General features: G+C 46.3%; 1 protein-coding gene across 2 annotated transcripts; it reads left to right on the top strand.

Annotated features, from left to right (window-relative positions):
* Positions 1–3,170: 3,170 nt before the first annotated feature.
* Positions 3,171–15,380, top strand: LOC103183130 (C-type lectin domain family 4 member K). 2 transcript variants are annotated; one of them, XM_042333096.1, is made up of 7 exons: positions 3,171–3,297; positions 7,474–7,554; positions 8,822–9,208; positions 9,862–10,019; positions 12,130–12,233; positions 13,893–14,034; positions 15,036–15,380. In XM_042333096.1, the coding sequence occupies exons 1-7, from the start codon at positions 3,252–3,254 to the stop codon at positions 15,081–15,083; spliced, it is 966 nt and encodes a 321-aa protein (XP_042189030.1). In that variant the 5' UTR covers positions 3,171–3,251; the 3' UTR covers positions 15,084–15,380. The 2 variants fall into 2 exon arrangements, with proteins under 2 accessions (XP_042189030.1, XP_007898599.1); XM_007900408.2 differs by lacking the exon at positions 7,474–7,554 and having other exon boundaries at positions 3,187–3,297.
* Positions 15,381–16,046: the final 666 nt, after the last annotated feature.

Here is a 16,046-nt window from a genome sequence, read left to right as displayed (position 1 = left end):
GCTCATCGAGCTCCTGAGGTCCAACAGGCAGGCTGACAGAACATCAGGGGACTGGGGATCGCAAAGTGAGGTGGAAAAATAGGGTACCCCACAGGTAACCGAGTGAGAGCGGGAGGCAAAGCCGTTTGTGTAGATGTACTTCTAGCTGTTTGTGAGGTAAGACTCAAACCAGGCGCGTTCGGTCCCACTGAGGTCTATGATGGAGGAAAAGCGGTGGAGGAGGATGGCGTGATTGACTGTGTCAAAAACGGCGGAGAGGTCCAGAAGGACAAGGAGGCAGAGGGAGCCTTGGTCACAGATAGAGGATGTCATTTGAGACTTTCACAAGTCTCTGTACTGTGGGCAGGGTAGAAACTGGACTGAAGGTATTCGAAGAGGGAATGGGAGGAGAGGTGTGCGCGAAGTTAATTGGCAACAATGCTTTCTAGGACTTTTGCGAGGAATGGCAAGTTAGAAATAAAGCATTAGTGGCTGGGGTTTGAGGGATCTACGGAAGGTTTTTTGAGGAGGGGCGTGATGACAGCAGTTTTGAGGGGGGCAGGGACTGATCTGGAGGAGAGGAATTGGTTGATGACGTCAGCCAGTAGTGAGCAGAGGAGGGGGAGCTGGGTGACCAGTAATTTGGTGGGGAGGGTGTCGAGGCAGCAGGTGGTGGGTTTCATGGAGGTAATGGTGGGTGAGAGGGAGGAGGGAGAGATGGGGAGGAAGGAATGTAGGATGGGGGTTGTGTGAGGGAGCAGATGATGGGGAGGATGAGGGGGACAGAGAGGGCGTGGTTGTAGGTTGCAAGAGGCAGGTGGATGAGAATGCTTAGCGGATCTTGTGTAATTTAGGTGAAAAGAAGTCCTTTTTTATCATTTTTTTTGGCATCCACCTCAGTGGGACTGCACTCGCCTGGTTCGAGTCATATCTCAAACCGCCAGCAGTACATCTGCACTTGGCATTGGATGTGAAGATTGAATAGACCTGAGGTGGGGCATGGAGAAGGTAGTGGGTGGTGAAAAAAAGGATTTTAGGTTTGTGTTTAGCTTCCAAGATGATGTTGGAGTAGAGGGCCGTCTTTGCACGTGTCAAGGAACGGCAGTAGCTGTGGAGATGCTCGAGCCACAGTTGGCGGTGAACTGTCAGGCCAGTTTTCCACCATCTGCGCTCGAGCAGCCCGGTTTTGAGTTTTCAGGCAGGGGAGATGGTTGTTGTACCAGGGGGATCGGGTGGATTTGGAGATGGTCTTAGATTTCAGAGGGATGAGGGGAATTTGAAGGTGGAGAGGCGATCATGGAGCAGCTGCACGGCTGCTTCAGGATCTCCGCAGATGGAAGGCCAGAGGGATAGGATATTTGATGATGTGAGGGCCTTTGTGAGGTTCTCAGGGTGTAGCCTTTTCCAAGGGCAGTAGAGAATGTTTGAGAGCTTGTTGGATGTGAGACGAGAAGGAGATGAGGAAGTGGTCCAGGATGGCCTTGTCCACTATACTAAGGTCGGAAATGTCAAGGCCGTGGGTGATGATGAGGTCAAAGACATGATCATAGATGTGGGTAGGTGAATTTATGTGAAGGGTGAGGTTTAGGGAGGAGAGGAGGGCAGTGAAGTTGACAGAAGTGGTGCAAGGGGAGTTTAGGTGGAGGTTGAAATCGCCCATTATGAGCAGAGGGAGCAGAGGGACAGGGAAGAGAGGAGAGTAGAGATGTCTGTGTGGACGGAGCCAGGGTGCTTAGGGGGACGGTAGACAAGGAGGATTTTCTATGGGAGAGAGGGATGGAAGAGGGTGAGCTGCCTGAAGGAAGGGAAGCAGCCAGAGGAGTAGGGGGAAAGACCAAGGGAGGCTTTGGAAATGAAGGCCACCCCACCGCCACATTAGTTTGGACGAGGGGTGTGATGAAACGCGTAGCCTGGAGGGGAGGCTGGTGGGTTTGCTGGAGGGAGGAGAGAGTGATGCGGAGAGGAATTTTGGGTGGAAGGGGAGATGGTTGTGGAGAATGGTGTGAGTGGAGATTGGAGAGGGTACATATGAGGGAGGGGGAAGGTGGGTTTGCCTTAGGGAGGAGGTTTGAGTGGAGGGAGTGCATGATTGGACACTGGGACAGCCAGTGCCTGGAGCCACGATGGGCCCAGCGGAGGATACCCAGGATGGAGCAGAGGGAAGTGGTGATGGGGTCGAGGAGTGAGAGAAGGCGGGGAGGGCGGTGGGAGAGAAGGACAGATGGGGATTAATGGATAAAGACGGGTGGGAGGAGAGATATTTAGGGTGGAGGGGGAGGCTTGGGTTGGGGCGGCAGCCAAAACGTCCACGCGGAGACCAGGAGCGAGCGATCAGCGGGATGGCATCAGCCGCAGGATGTGTGGTCATGGCTGGGATGGCAGTGGCGGGGGCTGCCAGGACATTATTGCTGTCTTATTTTTAATTGTGACGTCACACCGACATCACTTACCCTCCCCGCGAGCTCTCCTGACTTCGCTTCGATTGAATGGCTCCTCACCTGACTGTGCTTTATACCCGCAGCTAGGCCTCGGCTCTGCCCTGCGCTCTCATGACTCCGCTCCCGATAGTTAAAACACAAATATTTACAGGATTAAAGGCATACTGCCAGATGATCCTGTAACACTTGTGGGCAGTTCCTTGCAGCAACTTAATCTCCCATCTCTATGACTCCTTTGGCAACTGCTCAGACCACAAACACAGCCCTACTCGCCTGATTATGGACCTTTTTACCCCAATCCTGGTTTATCTTGTGTCTTCCCACTCCACAGGCCCTCGGCTATCCTGTACCAGCCACTTCCAGACTGTTTACGCTAGTCCTACTGCCCTCTAATAATACCTTGTTTGCGACTACACTTTCAGCTATGCAAGCAGTTGTCTTTTACTCAGTTCCTTTAACTAAGCATATTCTAACAACCTGCATCGGTGGCAAGCCTCCAGCTACTCCAGCCCTAGAATTCCATCACTCAGTCCTGGCCCCTGCCCCTCTGCCTTCAGTGACACCTCTTCTTTAGGCCAATGCGATACTACAACAATAACAACTTGCACTTTTATAGCCCCCACTTGAAAAACAGGATTAGCAATACTGGGCAGTTGCCTGATTTACATTTCCATGAGTCATTCTGTGACGAATTAAGACAGAGATGACTGATTTATTGGTGTGTATATATATCCATTGTAAATGTTTAACTGCAGAACATTCTCAGCCTTGCAGCCCTGGTTAGTCAGATATTATTCAACAAGAAGGTTGTGCTGATAATCCAGCGCTGTACACATGGACTGTCGGATTCAATATAAAATGAAGTCTTGTAAGGACAAAAGTAAGTTTAAAATGTTATTTCTCAATTTACAAACATGCTATCTGTCTGGATACTGAATGCAACCTTAGTTGCAAGAAGGTTGTTCAGCTGTGAATGTTAGCAATTTTGAAATCTTTTACCGGCTGCCATATTTGGATCTAATTTCTACTAGTAAATTCAATTTTTAACATTGTTGACATTGTCCATCTTTCTCTGCCATCCCTTTCTGGAATTTTTTTTGGCTCTGCCTGCTTTCACTAATGATTAATGTCTTCACCTTATCTCTTTTAACAGCTTCTCTTCAACCCCTAACAACAAAATTACATTTAGAGAGCGACTTTCACGTCGGAAGGACGTCCCAAGGCGCAGGACAATCAAAGGTCAGGACCTGAGTATGGGGGAGGGGTGGGATAGGGGTGAGGGAAGGCAGAGAGGTGAAATTTTGAATTTGATCCTCTAGGGGATGGGGAGCCAGTGGAATTGGGCGAGGGTGGGAGTGATGGAGTCACGGAGTCTGATGCACGAGAGTACCCGAGCTGCAGAGTTTTGGATGATCTACAGCTTGTGAAGGGAAGAGTTGGGAAGGCCGATGAGGAGGGAATTTCCATAATCGAGCCTTGATGTGATGAATGCATGGTGTCGGCAGCCTGAGGGGTGAGGCAGTGGAGGAGTATGGCAATGTTTCGGAGGTGGTGGAAGCCAGTGCCGGTCATGGTGCGGATGTGGGGGAGAAAGGACAGTTCAGGGTCAAAACAAGATACCGAGCACAATTCAGTGCAATGTTCCTCGGGGTTCTATACTCACTCACTATTTACAAAACCCATCTCAAGACCTGTCTTTTTGACGCTGGCTTCAACCATTCCCATCTAACACCCACTCCTATCTGACTCTCAATTCTGTCATCTACCTGTCTTTGTAAAGTGCCTTGAGATATTCTCCCCATGTGAAAGGTGCTATTTAATTAGAAACTGTTGTTACTGAGATCGAAAGATATTTAAAAATTAAGGGATTAAGGGATATGGGGATAGTGCAGGTAAATGGAATTTGGTTAGAAGATCAGCCATGATCTTATTAAATGGCGGGGCAGGCTCGAGGGGCCGATTGGCCTACTCCTGCTCCTAATTCTTATGTTCTTATCAGCTGGCAATGTTCCCATCCCCCTAAAAACAGCTATAATCACCCCCATCCTGAAAAAGCTTCCCAGGACCCATCCCTGATTTGTAACTACTGGTCAGTGCTTTGGGATGTCCACCCGACGTGAAAGGCGCTCTATAAATGGAATCTTGTTGTTGTCGTTGTCCATCTCCAATCTCCCTTCTCTTTCCAAGGTCCTTGAGACAGTCATTGCTTCCCAGCTTCGCTCATTCCTCTCCTACCTCTTCCTTCATGAGCCCCTCCAGTCGGGTTTCTGTGCTGATCACAGCATGGAAACCGCTCTCATCAAGATGACAAATGGCATCCTGTCCATCTGTGACGAGGGCTCGCTCTGCCTCCTCGTCCTCCTCAAGCTCTCTGCTGTCTTTGATACCGTGGACCACTCCATCCTCCTCTACTGCCTCTCCTCTCATCTCAAACTTTAAGTTTCTGTGCAAGAATGGTTATTTCTCACATCTTCTCCAATTTGTGTCCGCCAACGGTTTGTCTTCCAGCCCTTGCACAGTCGTGTGCAGTGTTGCACAGGCCTCTGTCTTCAGTCACCTCCTCTTCAACATCTACATGCTCCCACTTGGTAACATCATCCTAAGACACGGGGTCAACTCCACGTGCCCGTGGATGACTCCCAGCTCTATCTCTCTGCCTCCACCCTTGATTCCAGGACAACTGACCTCCTGACAGACTGACTGTCAGACTTTAAGTCCTGCATGAGAGCCAACTTTCTATAGCTAATGTCATCAAGACTGAGACCCTCCTGAATGGCTCGCACCAGCGCCTTCAGACCTCAAGCGTTGGCAGCAACAGCATCCATTGGATGCACACTCCACCGCACCAAGCCAGTTAGGAACCTGGGTGTCTTGTTTGACCCTCAACTGTTCTTTCTCCCCCATATCTGTGCCATGACCTGCTCTGCCTTCTCCCTCCTCTGCAGCATTGCCCAACTTCCCCATTGCCTCACCCCTCAGGCCGCTGAAACCCTCATACATGCATTCATCAACTCAAGGCTTGACTACGGAAACTCCCTCCTTGTCGGCCTCCCCAACTCTTCCCTCCACAAGCTGCAGATCACCAAAACTCTGCAGCTCGTATCCTCCACTTCACCAGGCTCCATGACCTCCATCACCCGCACCCTTGCCTGGCTCCACTGGTTCCCCATCCCTCGGAGGATAGATTTCAAAATCCTCGTCCTCACCTTCAAGGCCCTCCACGTCCTTGCCGCCCCACATCTCTGACCTGCTGACTCCCTATCAATCTGTCCACTCCCTCCGTTCAGCAGGCTCAGGCCTGCTCCATGTCTCCCACCCAACCCGCCCTACCATCAGCCTCTCTGCCCCCACTCTTTGGAACTCCATCCCACAATCCCTTTGCCTTCCTCCCTCTCTTGCCTCCTTCAAGGCACAACAAGACCTTCCTTTTCGACCATGCCTTCAGCCCCCTCCTACCCACTCTGCCCTCCCTCACCCCAACCCTGCCCCCTGCTCCCTTGGGTCCTGATCCTTGACTGTTCAGGCCTTGGGACATCCTCTTGACGTGGAAGGCACTTTACAAACATAATGTTGTTGATAGTGACAAATGTTGCAAATAGATTAGCAGAATATGGAGCATGGGGATATTCTGTGAGCAAAAGAAAAAGGTATTAGCGGGGTGAATGGGAGCTTCATAATTTTTGTGATCCTCAAAAAAATGTTAATTAACAGATAGTAAAAGCAGAGACCTTGGCGGTGCAAAAGGAAGAAGGTTCCTGAACTAGAAGGGACTTTCCTCTCTGACATCTCCACCTCAGAGTAATCTTCCGGCTGACCGTGATAGGGGTGATTATAGCTGCTTTTAGGAGGATGGGAACATTGCAAAATCCCTTCAGCAGCACTGCAATGGAGTGTCACCTCCTGCACAGTCTCCTACTCCCACAAGTCCCACTAGTGCACCAGCCACCTCCACTCCCTCAAGCCGAACGCATCTGGCATAAATCCTATCTAACGGTTGATCGCCAGATTTGACTGTCCCACATAGAAACCACCTCCGCCCATGCCTCAGCAAAATCGTCCTTCTACTCCAACATCATCCTGGAGGCCAAGGAAATCCCAGGCTCCTCTTCTCCAGGACAAACAACTCCTACTCCCACTCAGCTTTTCCCCCTTCCAAGATATCACCCTTCTTGACCATTACTTCTTCCCTTGGGCTGCTGAGATCCTTATCTTTGCATTTACTTATGCCCAGGCTTGACCATACCAACATTCTGGTTGCTGGACTAACCGTGTATTTCCTCTCATCCCGAAGTACCACAAGGGCTAATTTCCACCACTGAATAATATCTCCTTAAAAAGCTACTCAGATAACCTTTCCTTATTTCATATGTTCTTATACTCTCACATTCTTAAATTAAAAATATACTTATGCAACCTTACAGTGGAAGCCAGACACATTGGGGCTTGTTGTTTTGTCTGGTTTAAGTGGCGTCCGACGTTAACCAAATTTCTCTTACTTCTCCCTGCCCAGCAGAGGAATGGTGGCAGTACCTCCTCCCCCCCATTGCTGTTCTCATTGCACAGTGGGGTGGGGGGGACCAATTAGCAGTGGCTCTGAAGTGATTGACAGCCTGAAGCCACTTATGAATGGATGGGCAATCCACCCGTTCACAAGTGGCTCCAGCTGTCAATCAATCACGATTTTCCCTTTCCCTTCCTTGTGTCTTCCTTGTTCCTCCCTCATCTCACTGAAGAGCCCGAGTCCGCTTGTTAATGGCTCGACTCCATTGCCAATCAATCACAATTTGACTCCACCCAGAGCTGGTTGTGGCTGAATGGAGTCACTTGAGACACAGAAGGCACAAGTGAGTTGACGCAACAGCGATCAGTACGGCATTTCATCCAGATTTTGTCCAAATTACCCGGCATATTTAAAACGGGTATGAATTTAAATGAATTGTGGATGCTTTGTTTCATTTGCCCAGCGTCCAGGGTTACCCAGCATCTGACTAAAACAATTTCTACTGTATTTCATTCTTTCTCTTCTTGAATCTTTTTTTTTCTTTTATTATTCCAGTGGCTCAAGCGGTTCCAGTGATAATATTAATATGTCTCCTTCTGATCATCTTGGCGGTAGCAATTTCATTCATCATAATTTGTGAGTGTGCATTTTCACAACAAATCATCTGATAAAAAAGGTTGTAAATTTATTTTAGGAACATAGGAAAACCAAAAGAGGAGGCCATTCAGCACATCAGGCCTGTTTGAAAAGTTTATTAGATATTGGAAATGTTTTAAATTTCAATTCTATGCCAATTTCTGTACCTCTCAATACCTCCACTATTCAAATATGTATTTTTTTAACCATTCTACCTCTGTAGCTTTCTGGGCTATAGACTCTTGCCCGGCTTCACTGGTTTCCCCATCCCCTAGAAGATAGATTTCAAAATCCTCGTCCTTGCCTTCAAAGCCCTCCATAGACTTGCCCCTTCCTACCTCTGTAACCTGCTAACCCCAAAGCAACCTATCCGCTCCCTCTGCTCAGCAGGCTCCGGGAGGGAGTTTCTAACACTATACTGGTTAACAAATCCCCCAATAAAATTAATCACTTATTCCATGGCTGTTTGTGGGAAAACATTGCTGTGTGCAACTGACTGCCATGTTTTGGCCACAGAAATACAGTCAATCTACAGTCAATCCACTTCACAGTATATCCAGTGAAACACTTTGAGACATCTCGCTGATGTGATAAGGCCAATATCAAATTCAAGGATTACTATTGTAAAAAAAATGACTATCCTCCTTAGGTTGGGGGAGGTAAGTGGAGTGTCCTTGGAGCTGAATTGACTTGGCAAAGGAATTTAAGAATTGAGTCAACCTCTGGGCAATCTTGCTTCCTGAGCCAGGTGGGACTGTAGAACTCCAGGGCACTGCTGATGGCCGACCAGCCAGCTGGCTTATTTGCATATGCTGGAGGGACAGATCACTGATTCAGGAATTCTTCCAACTCAGCTCCTGTGAACCCTGAAAACCAAAGCTCTTATGGGAAGTGTAATCCTAACTGGACAAGCAGCTGGAAAGCCTGCCAGATAGTGCTCGCCAGTTTTTGCTGGTTAAATTCCAACAGTAGTCCAACACATTCTGAGGTCCCCAAAGCCTTGGCTCTTGATAGCTGCGCCTAATACTCACCAGAATTAGGTAACGAGGATCCGTTCCTCCAGGGAAGGTCCACGTTCCATTTCAATATACGGGAATTCCATGTATAGGTGGGATGCATACTACTATCAGTCTGGTTTCAATATCATTCTTTTAAGAATGGCGATCGGTTTCTGCGTACATCAGACCCCTGGCTGACCAAAAACTCCTGTAATAATTAAATCTGTCGGATTTCTTAGGCTGATATGAAATATTTATTTTTATTTTAGATGTATGCATGGAAAACAAACTGAAGGATATCGAAATAGAAAATAGGTCACTGACGATTAGGTTTCAGAATTTAATGACCAACCACAGTGAATTAATGACGTACAACAATGAATTAAACACCAGCCACAGTAAATTAATGACCGACTTCAATAAACTAAATAACAGCTACAATGAATTAATGACCAATCACAGTAAAGTAATGACCACCTACAATGAACTAAATACCAACTACAATGAATTAATGACCAGTCACAGTAAATTAATGACCAACTACAATGAACTAAATACCAACTACAGTAAATTCATGATCAACTACAATGAAGTAAGTACCAACTACACAGCATTAGATGATAAGGTCAAGAAATTTGCAAAGGATGTTCGTGATGGTAAGTATGACAGATGCTTATGCGTATTTCATCTTGAATTTTTCTGAGTAATAGATCTGCCTAGAATCTGTTAAGCTAGTCTGAACTCAGGTAATGCTAAATCCAAAATAAACTTCCAACTTTAAATTTAGTTTTGCTTCTGAACATGTTTAAAGAGTGCCCTTCTCTTAGATCCACCATGATATCAGCCCATACTAGGTTATGGTGGTGGCTGCTAGTCAGGCTACAGAGGCTCTGTGGTAGTTTAGAGCTGGGGTAAGGGTGTCTGGAGTTGGGCGCTGGGGCTTATGCAAATTAACTGTTCAACTGAAGAGGGAAGTGGTTTGATCAATTTTTCAACTGTAAAATGGAGATACTTCACAAATGGATATGTCTCTGGTATTATCTATCCCCTTTGGAACAAAAAATAATAAATTGTTCACTTCAATGCACGTCTATTTGTTGGACACTGCTGTGCACAATTGGCTGCTGCGTTTTGCCCACAAATATACAGTCAATTCACTTTACAGTATATTCTGTAAAGCACTTTAAGACATTTAAAAGATGTGAAAAGTGCTATATCAAAATTAAAGGATTATTATTATTATTAACACATAACTTCAATATTCCGCCGATATATATGAATAACTGTTATTTATGGAATCATATTACAGGTATAATTTCTCTTCACCCCTCGGGCTGGAACTATACTTCTTTCCGAAAGAGTGTCTACCATTTCTCAACTGATTCAACTAATTGGGCAGATGCCAATATTACTTGTGCCTCCATATCCTGCTGCTCACTTGTGATTGTAGATGATTCAGCTGAACAGGTGAGGCCAGTCTGTTGCAGATTTGCAGATGAACTCTACATTGTCCAACTGGAGCAAAATGATGCGAATAGTTTCTTCAGTGTGAATAATGTCTGGTTGCCAATCTGCCTGCATATAAATGATTTCCTGCAGGAATAATGTTAAACTCGGTACTATTGCAAGTGCTTCCTTTGTGCTGGGAGTTTGTAATTAATGCATTCTTGTATTAATGGCTGGAGATAATACGCAATCTTTTTGTTAGCTAAGTACAATTGAATTATCGTATCCATTTCAAATTCTGGTGGTTTGCATACCCATAACAGATGCTTCTAACTTTCCAATCAAACACTCCAGATTGACTTTACAACAACAATAGCAGCAACAACAACATGTATTTAAACAGCCACCCCCCATGCAGGGTACTGTCTCAGAGCGCTAAACAGTGGCGGTGCCTGACTCTGAGCTGAGGGCGAGGTGGGGGAGGTGGCCGTAAGCACGGTCGAAGAGGAAAGTTTTCAGATGGGACTTGAAAGAGAGGAGAAAGGTGGCAGGGTGGAGGGATTGAGGGAGAGTGTTCCAGAGTTTTGGGGTATAGTGGCTGAAAGCACGATCTCTGATGGTGGGTCGGAGGGTGCGATGGACGAGCAGGAGGCCAGTGCCAGTTGAACGTAGGCACCGGGTGGTGGATTAGGTTGTAAGGAGGTTGGAGAGGTAGAGAGGTGCCAGGGAATGAATGGATTTGAACATGAAAACCTTTAGCACAGGTTACATGCAGAGTAAAGCTCTAATCTGTCTAATTAGGCACTCCCAGGTCAGATACAACACAAGTTATTATAACAGTATTAATCCTTGTATTTGATACAGCTTCTATAATGTCAAAACATCTCAAAGAACTTCATCAGTAATTTGCAAGACCATAAGAGTGGTTTTGAGGAAGAAGATCCTTAGTTTAATTTGATCCCAGCCTTCTAGAATAGCCATCAAACCATCCTCCAAATACAGCATTAACATCAAGCTGTTTCTCAAATGAGTCCAGTATTTTAGCCTCAATCACCCATCCTGGTAACCCATTCCCATCAACAATTACCCTCTGGGTAAAGAATACTTTCTGGTATCCATCCTGAAATTGCCCTTTGGAACACTGAACATTGAGTCTTGTATACGTCTACAAGGTCTCCTCTGTGATGTCTCTTCAAGGCCCCTACCTGTTCAATAGTTGCTCATAGATTATTCCCCTATCACTGGGGATCATCATCATTCCTCTTTTCTTCACTGCCTCTAATACTCTGTACCACAGAGATCTGATATGTACACAGTACTCCAGATGTGACATGACCAGAGTCCTCCCTTTTTTCCCTCCCTATCTCTGCCACTTAAGCCATGATTGCCATCCCCCCTCTCCCCCCAAACCCTTGCACTGTCTCCTGTAGCCTGCAGGCTGATCCTGCCCCCCTGATCGCTGCTGGTCTTTGCATGCGTGTTTTGGCTCCCGACCTGAGCTCTCCAACTCTGCCCCCTCCTCAAACTCCGCCTTCATTTCTCCCCGACGACCCCAAATCCTCTCTATACCTCTCTTGCCTCCATCCCCACACCCCAACCTATTACTCCTTCTTACCTAAAGATTTTTGCTGATTTTATTATTGTTCTAACAGAAATTTATTTGCCAGCTTGCATCAATACCATAATAATCTTCAAATAAATAATAATCATTTGGAGTCCTGTAGCTCAGTGGTTGAGCACTCGCTTTGCAAGCGAGAGACCTGAGTTCATTTCCAGGCAGGGCGAAACCTTGGGCAAGTTTCCTTACTCCACACGCCTAATAATAATCCCTCCAAAACCAAAAACAATAATAAATTGGTCATTTTCAATCCATGACTGTTTGTGGGACATTGCTGTGCGCAATTGGCTGCCGCGTTCGCCCACAAATATACAGTCAATTCACTTTACAGTGTGTTCTGTGAAGCGCTTTGGGACGTCCTCCCGACGTGAAAAGCGCTATATCAAATGCAAGGATTATTATTATTATTATTATAATTTAATCACTCAATCCATGGCTGCGTGTGGGACACTGCTCTGCGCAATTGGCTGCCGTGTTTGCCCACAAAATATACTGATTTTATTTTTCTTACAGGAATTTATAAAAAATTATGACAAAGAGAAACGGTGGATTGGGTTGCAAAAAGATGGTGCTGGCAATGACTTTCAGTGGGTAGATGGAACATCTCTGGCTACAGCGTATGTTCATCCATTTTTTACTGTTTCACTTTAATAATTCTGTTCAATTCAAGCTCCTGTTGTCAAACTTGCTGATTCTCTGATTGTCATTAAGTTTTCCTCAACTGAAGATCTTTATTGGTGAGGCAGCAAATGATTTGTGTGACTGTATATTGAGAGTAAGCAATAAGACCGATACAATAAAGTACAATATAAAATTTGTAATACATCTTTCATATGAGGAGGACGTCCCAAGGCGCTGAAGAGTCAGGGGGGAAGGGTTGGTTGGGATCAGGGAAGGTGGAGGGCAGAGAGAGTGACTGAAACCATGGTTGAAGAGGATGGTCTTGAGGTGTGCCTTGACGGAGGCAAGGGAGGGAGTGAGGAAAGAGGAATGTGAGATGGAGTTCCAGAGGGTGAGGGCAGAGAGGTTAAAGGCCCGACCGCCAATGGTGGGGCGGGCCAGGTGGGGGTCATAAAGCAGGCCAGAGCCTGCTCAGTGGAGGGAGCTGACAAGTTGATTGAGGGGATTGTGATTGTTGTAGATGGGGCGGGAGAAAGAGTGTCAGGGGCGATAATGACAAGGATAATTGTGGAGTTACTCACATCATGGAAGACGGACTTTATCGTGGGAGGGCAGGATAGACCATCTTACATGGCTGCTCTTGTGCTGAGCACAGAATTGGATATCTGGTTGAAGTAAGGAGAAAGGCTGTAAGGCTATGCAGGAGGGACATCACTCAGAGATGGTAGGAGGGACAGGAGGTTCATGAAGAATGGGGGAGGGAGCTGAGGGGAACATGAAGGAGAGCGTAACAGAAGGGGATCATGTGGAATTGGTAGGGAGCTGGGAAATGGGAACAGAAATTAGCAGATTAATCAATCAATTAATTAATTAAAATGGAGAGAATAGGAAAAACATTTCCATACACAGAGAGGTGGAATTATGGAATTCTCTACTTCAGTTAGGGCAGGAACTATGTGCACATTTAAAAACAAAAGACTGAACTTGTGGTTAAGAGAGAATGATGTTGAGGGACATGGGGAAAATGTCAAGTTGGTAGGGACGATATCTCTACTCTTGTGGAGTCTAAATACCAGTTGAACTAAATGGGCCAAATGGCCTCTTTCATATCTCCGAATGGAAGATGTGGTGAGAGAGAGGAGGGAAAGCTGGAGTCTGAAGTGTCAGCCAAAGTGCAGTGTGTCGATTCTCCTTGGGGGTAATGTGAGCTGACCTAGCTCGAAGGTGACATGTTTGGCAAAGGAATGATGGATTCGAGCCAGCCCTCTGTGTTGGTCTCGGTTGTCCAGTCCCTGAGTCAGGCGGGTCCACAGTATTCCAGGGCACTGCTGACAGCACAGCCAGCCTGGCTCATTTGCAGGACCTGGTGGAAGGGCAGACCAGTCACTGGGGACAGGGAGTCACCCCACTCAGCTTTCAGTAACCCTGCAAATCAAAGCCCTAAAGAGTAGGTTGGTCTGTGCTGGACAAGTAGCAGCAAAGTTTTCCAGATAGTTACATCATTGCCCTAAATTTGGGGTTTGAAAGAACTCGGTGGAGGAGTCCGTGTAGTCAGTGTTGGTGTCAGGAACCAGGTGATATTTCTGTCAACTATGCTGACATATCCTGGTAAAGTATGCATTTTACAAACAATGTATTTTCCTTTTTGTTTTCAGGTTTTGGGCCTCTGACGAGCCAAACAATGAAAATACTGAATTCTGTGTTACTAAGGGCGCTGAGTTCGACCAGGACAAATGGAACAATGACATGTGCAATGCATTTCATCGCCGAATCTGTGAATTCAAACCAGAATGCTACGTAAGGAAAAAATTAGAAACTGACGATTAATTAAATGCCTCCTGCATATTCCTCATCCCCTCTGCTCCACCTCATCAGCCGAATATTCAGCCACTCACTACACTTCCAAACTCTAGAACTGAGGCTGGAGCCAAGAATTGGTATGGGGAAGGGAAAAGATGACCCAAAGCATGGTCAAAAAGTTAGGACTTGTCATGCCTTGAAACAAGGGAGGGTCTCAGAGGGACTCCAGTAATGGAACTACAGGTAGTGGGGGCAAAATGGAAATGGTTAGGCAGATGTGGTGGGGGGATATGAAGCAAGCTCGTGTTTGCAGTGCAAAAGGAATAGCCAGTTTGAGAGGTTGCATAGATATCGTATGGGGCTGGGAGTGGGGGGGGGGTGTCGGAGGAATGAAGGATGTTGAGAGGTTTCTCACTAGGGAACTAGGGAGCTTTCTCTGGAGAATCTATCCCTCACTCGGTATCTGTCCTCAGCCCTCCCCGGGTGGCTGAGGGAGGCTACGATCGTCTTGCCTGACAGTGAACCATGAAAAAATGTCTTTAATTCTCCTCTGCTCTCTCCCCTCTCCCTCACACTTTCTCTCCCTCCATCACACGCTTTCCCTCTCTACCCCACTCTCCTCTGGCGCATACACTCTCTCCTTCTCTCACAAACTCTCTCTCACTCCTCTTCTTACACTCTGTCCCACTCCACCTCCCCCTTCTCAAACACACTCTCCTCCTCTCTCTCATACACTCTCAACCCTCTCACAATCTCTCTCAATGTCTCTCTCTCTCCCCACCTCTCTCACAGTCTGTGTCTTCTGCTGTATCTTTAAGTGAAGTTTTGTAGATGATTGCGCTTGTAACTTGTTAGAAATTAATACAGTTTGTCCTTTATCGATTATTCTTGCTTTGTTAAGTATAGTTAAGTTGGAATGTGTAATAGATAGCCTGTGTTATGTGAGAAGTAAGGCAAATGAGTGGTGAATGTGAGTAATAATTAGGTGGTATTATTAGGTGAGGAGTATCAACAAGAAAACAATATCTGTGAGCCAAACCAAATGACCTAGAAGATCAGAAAAACATGTTTGTCCTGTGTATGAATATGGAACACTAATTAGCCTGAAGTTGGGATAGACCCAGAACGTAAACAAGGAAGAAAGTGCAAAGAAGCAAACTCATGCAACTATATTCTCCGGATTGCTATATAAAAGGTTAATTTTCACTGCTCTGGTCAAGGTGACAAAACATCATTGTGTCCATTTGTGATCAGGGCTCCCTTTGCCTCCTTTGTCCTTCTTGACTTCTCTGCTGTCTTTGATACCATGGAACACTCCATCCTCCTCCACTGTCTTTCCTTTCACCTCAACTTTCAAGGTTCTGTCCTTGAATGGTTCAGGTCTTATCTCTCGTCTCCAATTTGTCTTCCCCAACGGTTTCTCTTCCAGCCCCCACACAGTCTTGTGTGATGTTCCCAGGGCTCTGTCCTCGGTCCCCTCCTCTTCAACCTCTACATTGAAATTGGCATTGAAATGCCAGCCTTGACTGTAAGTTCAAAGTCCCTCTGTCTTCTCTGTCTCAAAGAGAGTGCTGCCGACTGAGCCAAGCTGAACACCAGAACTTTGAATGTTTGTTTCAGCAATAGCTGAGTCCTGTTACTGGAGTCCTGTAGCTCAGTGGTTAGAGTACTCGTCTTGCAAGTGAGCCACCTGGGTTCAATTCCAGGCAGGGCGAAACCTTCGGCAAGTTTTCTTACTCCACATGCCCAATAATAATCCCTTCCAAACAAAAAAATAATAAATTGGTCATTTTCAATCCACGGCTGTTTGTGGGACACTGCTGTGTGCAATTGGCTGCCGCGTTTCGCCCACAAATATACGGTCAATTCACTTTACAGCATATTCTGTGAAGTGCTTTGAGACGTCTAGAAGGTATGAAAAGTGCTATATCAAATGCAAGGATTATTATTATTGGTGACATCATCTGCAGATATGGGATAAACTTCCACATGTGCACAAATGACACCCA

The sequence above is a fragment of the Callorhinchus milii genome, unplaced genomic scaffold (genome assembly GCF_018977255.1).
Source record: "Callorhinchus milii isolate IMCB2004 unplaced genomic scaffold, IMCB_Cmil_1.0 Scaffold3, whole genome shotgun sequence".
In the NCBI taxonomy this organism is placed as follows: domain Eukaryota; kingdom Metazoa; phylum Chordata; class Chondrichthyes; order Chimaeriformes; family Callorhinchidae; genus Callorhinchus; species Callorhinchus milii.
Note: the sequence above shows the minus strand (reverse complement) of the source record. Positions and strands in the feature narration are given on the sequence as shown.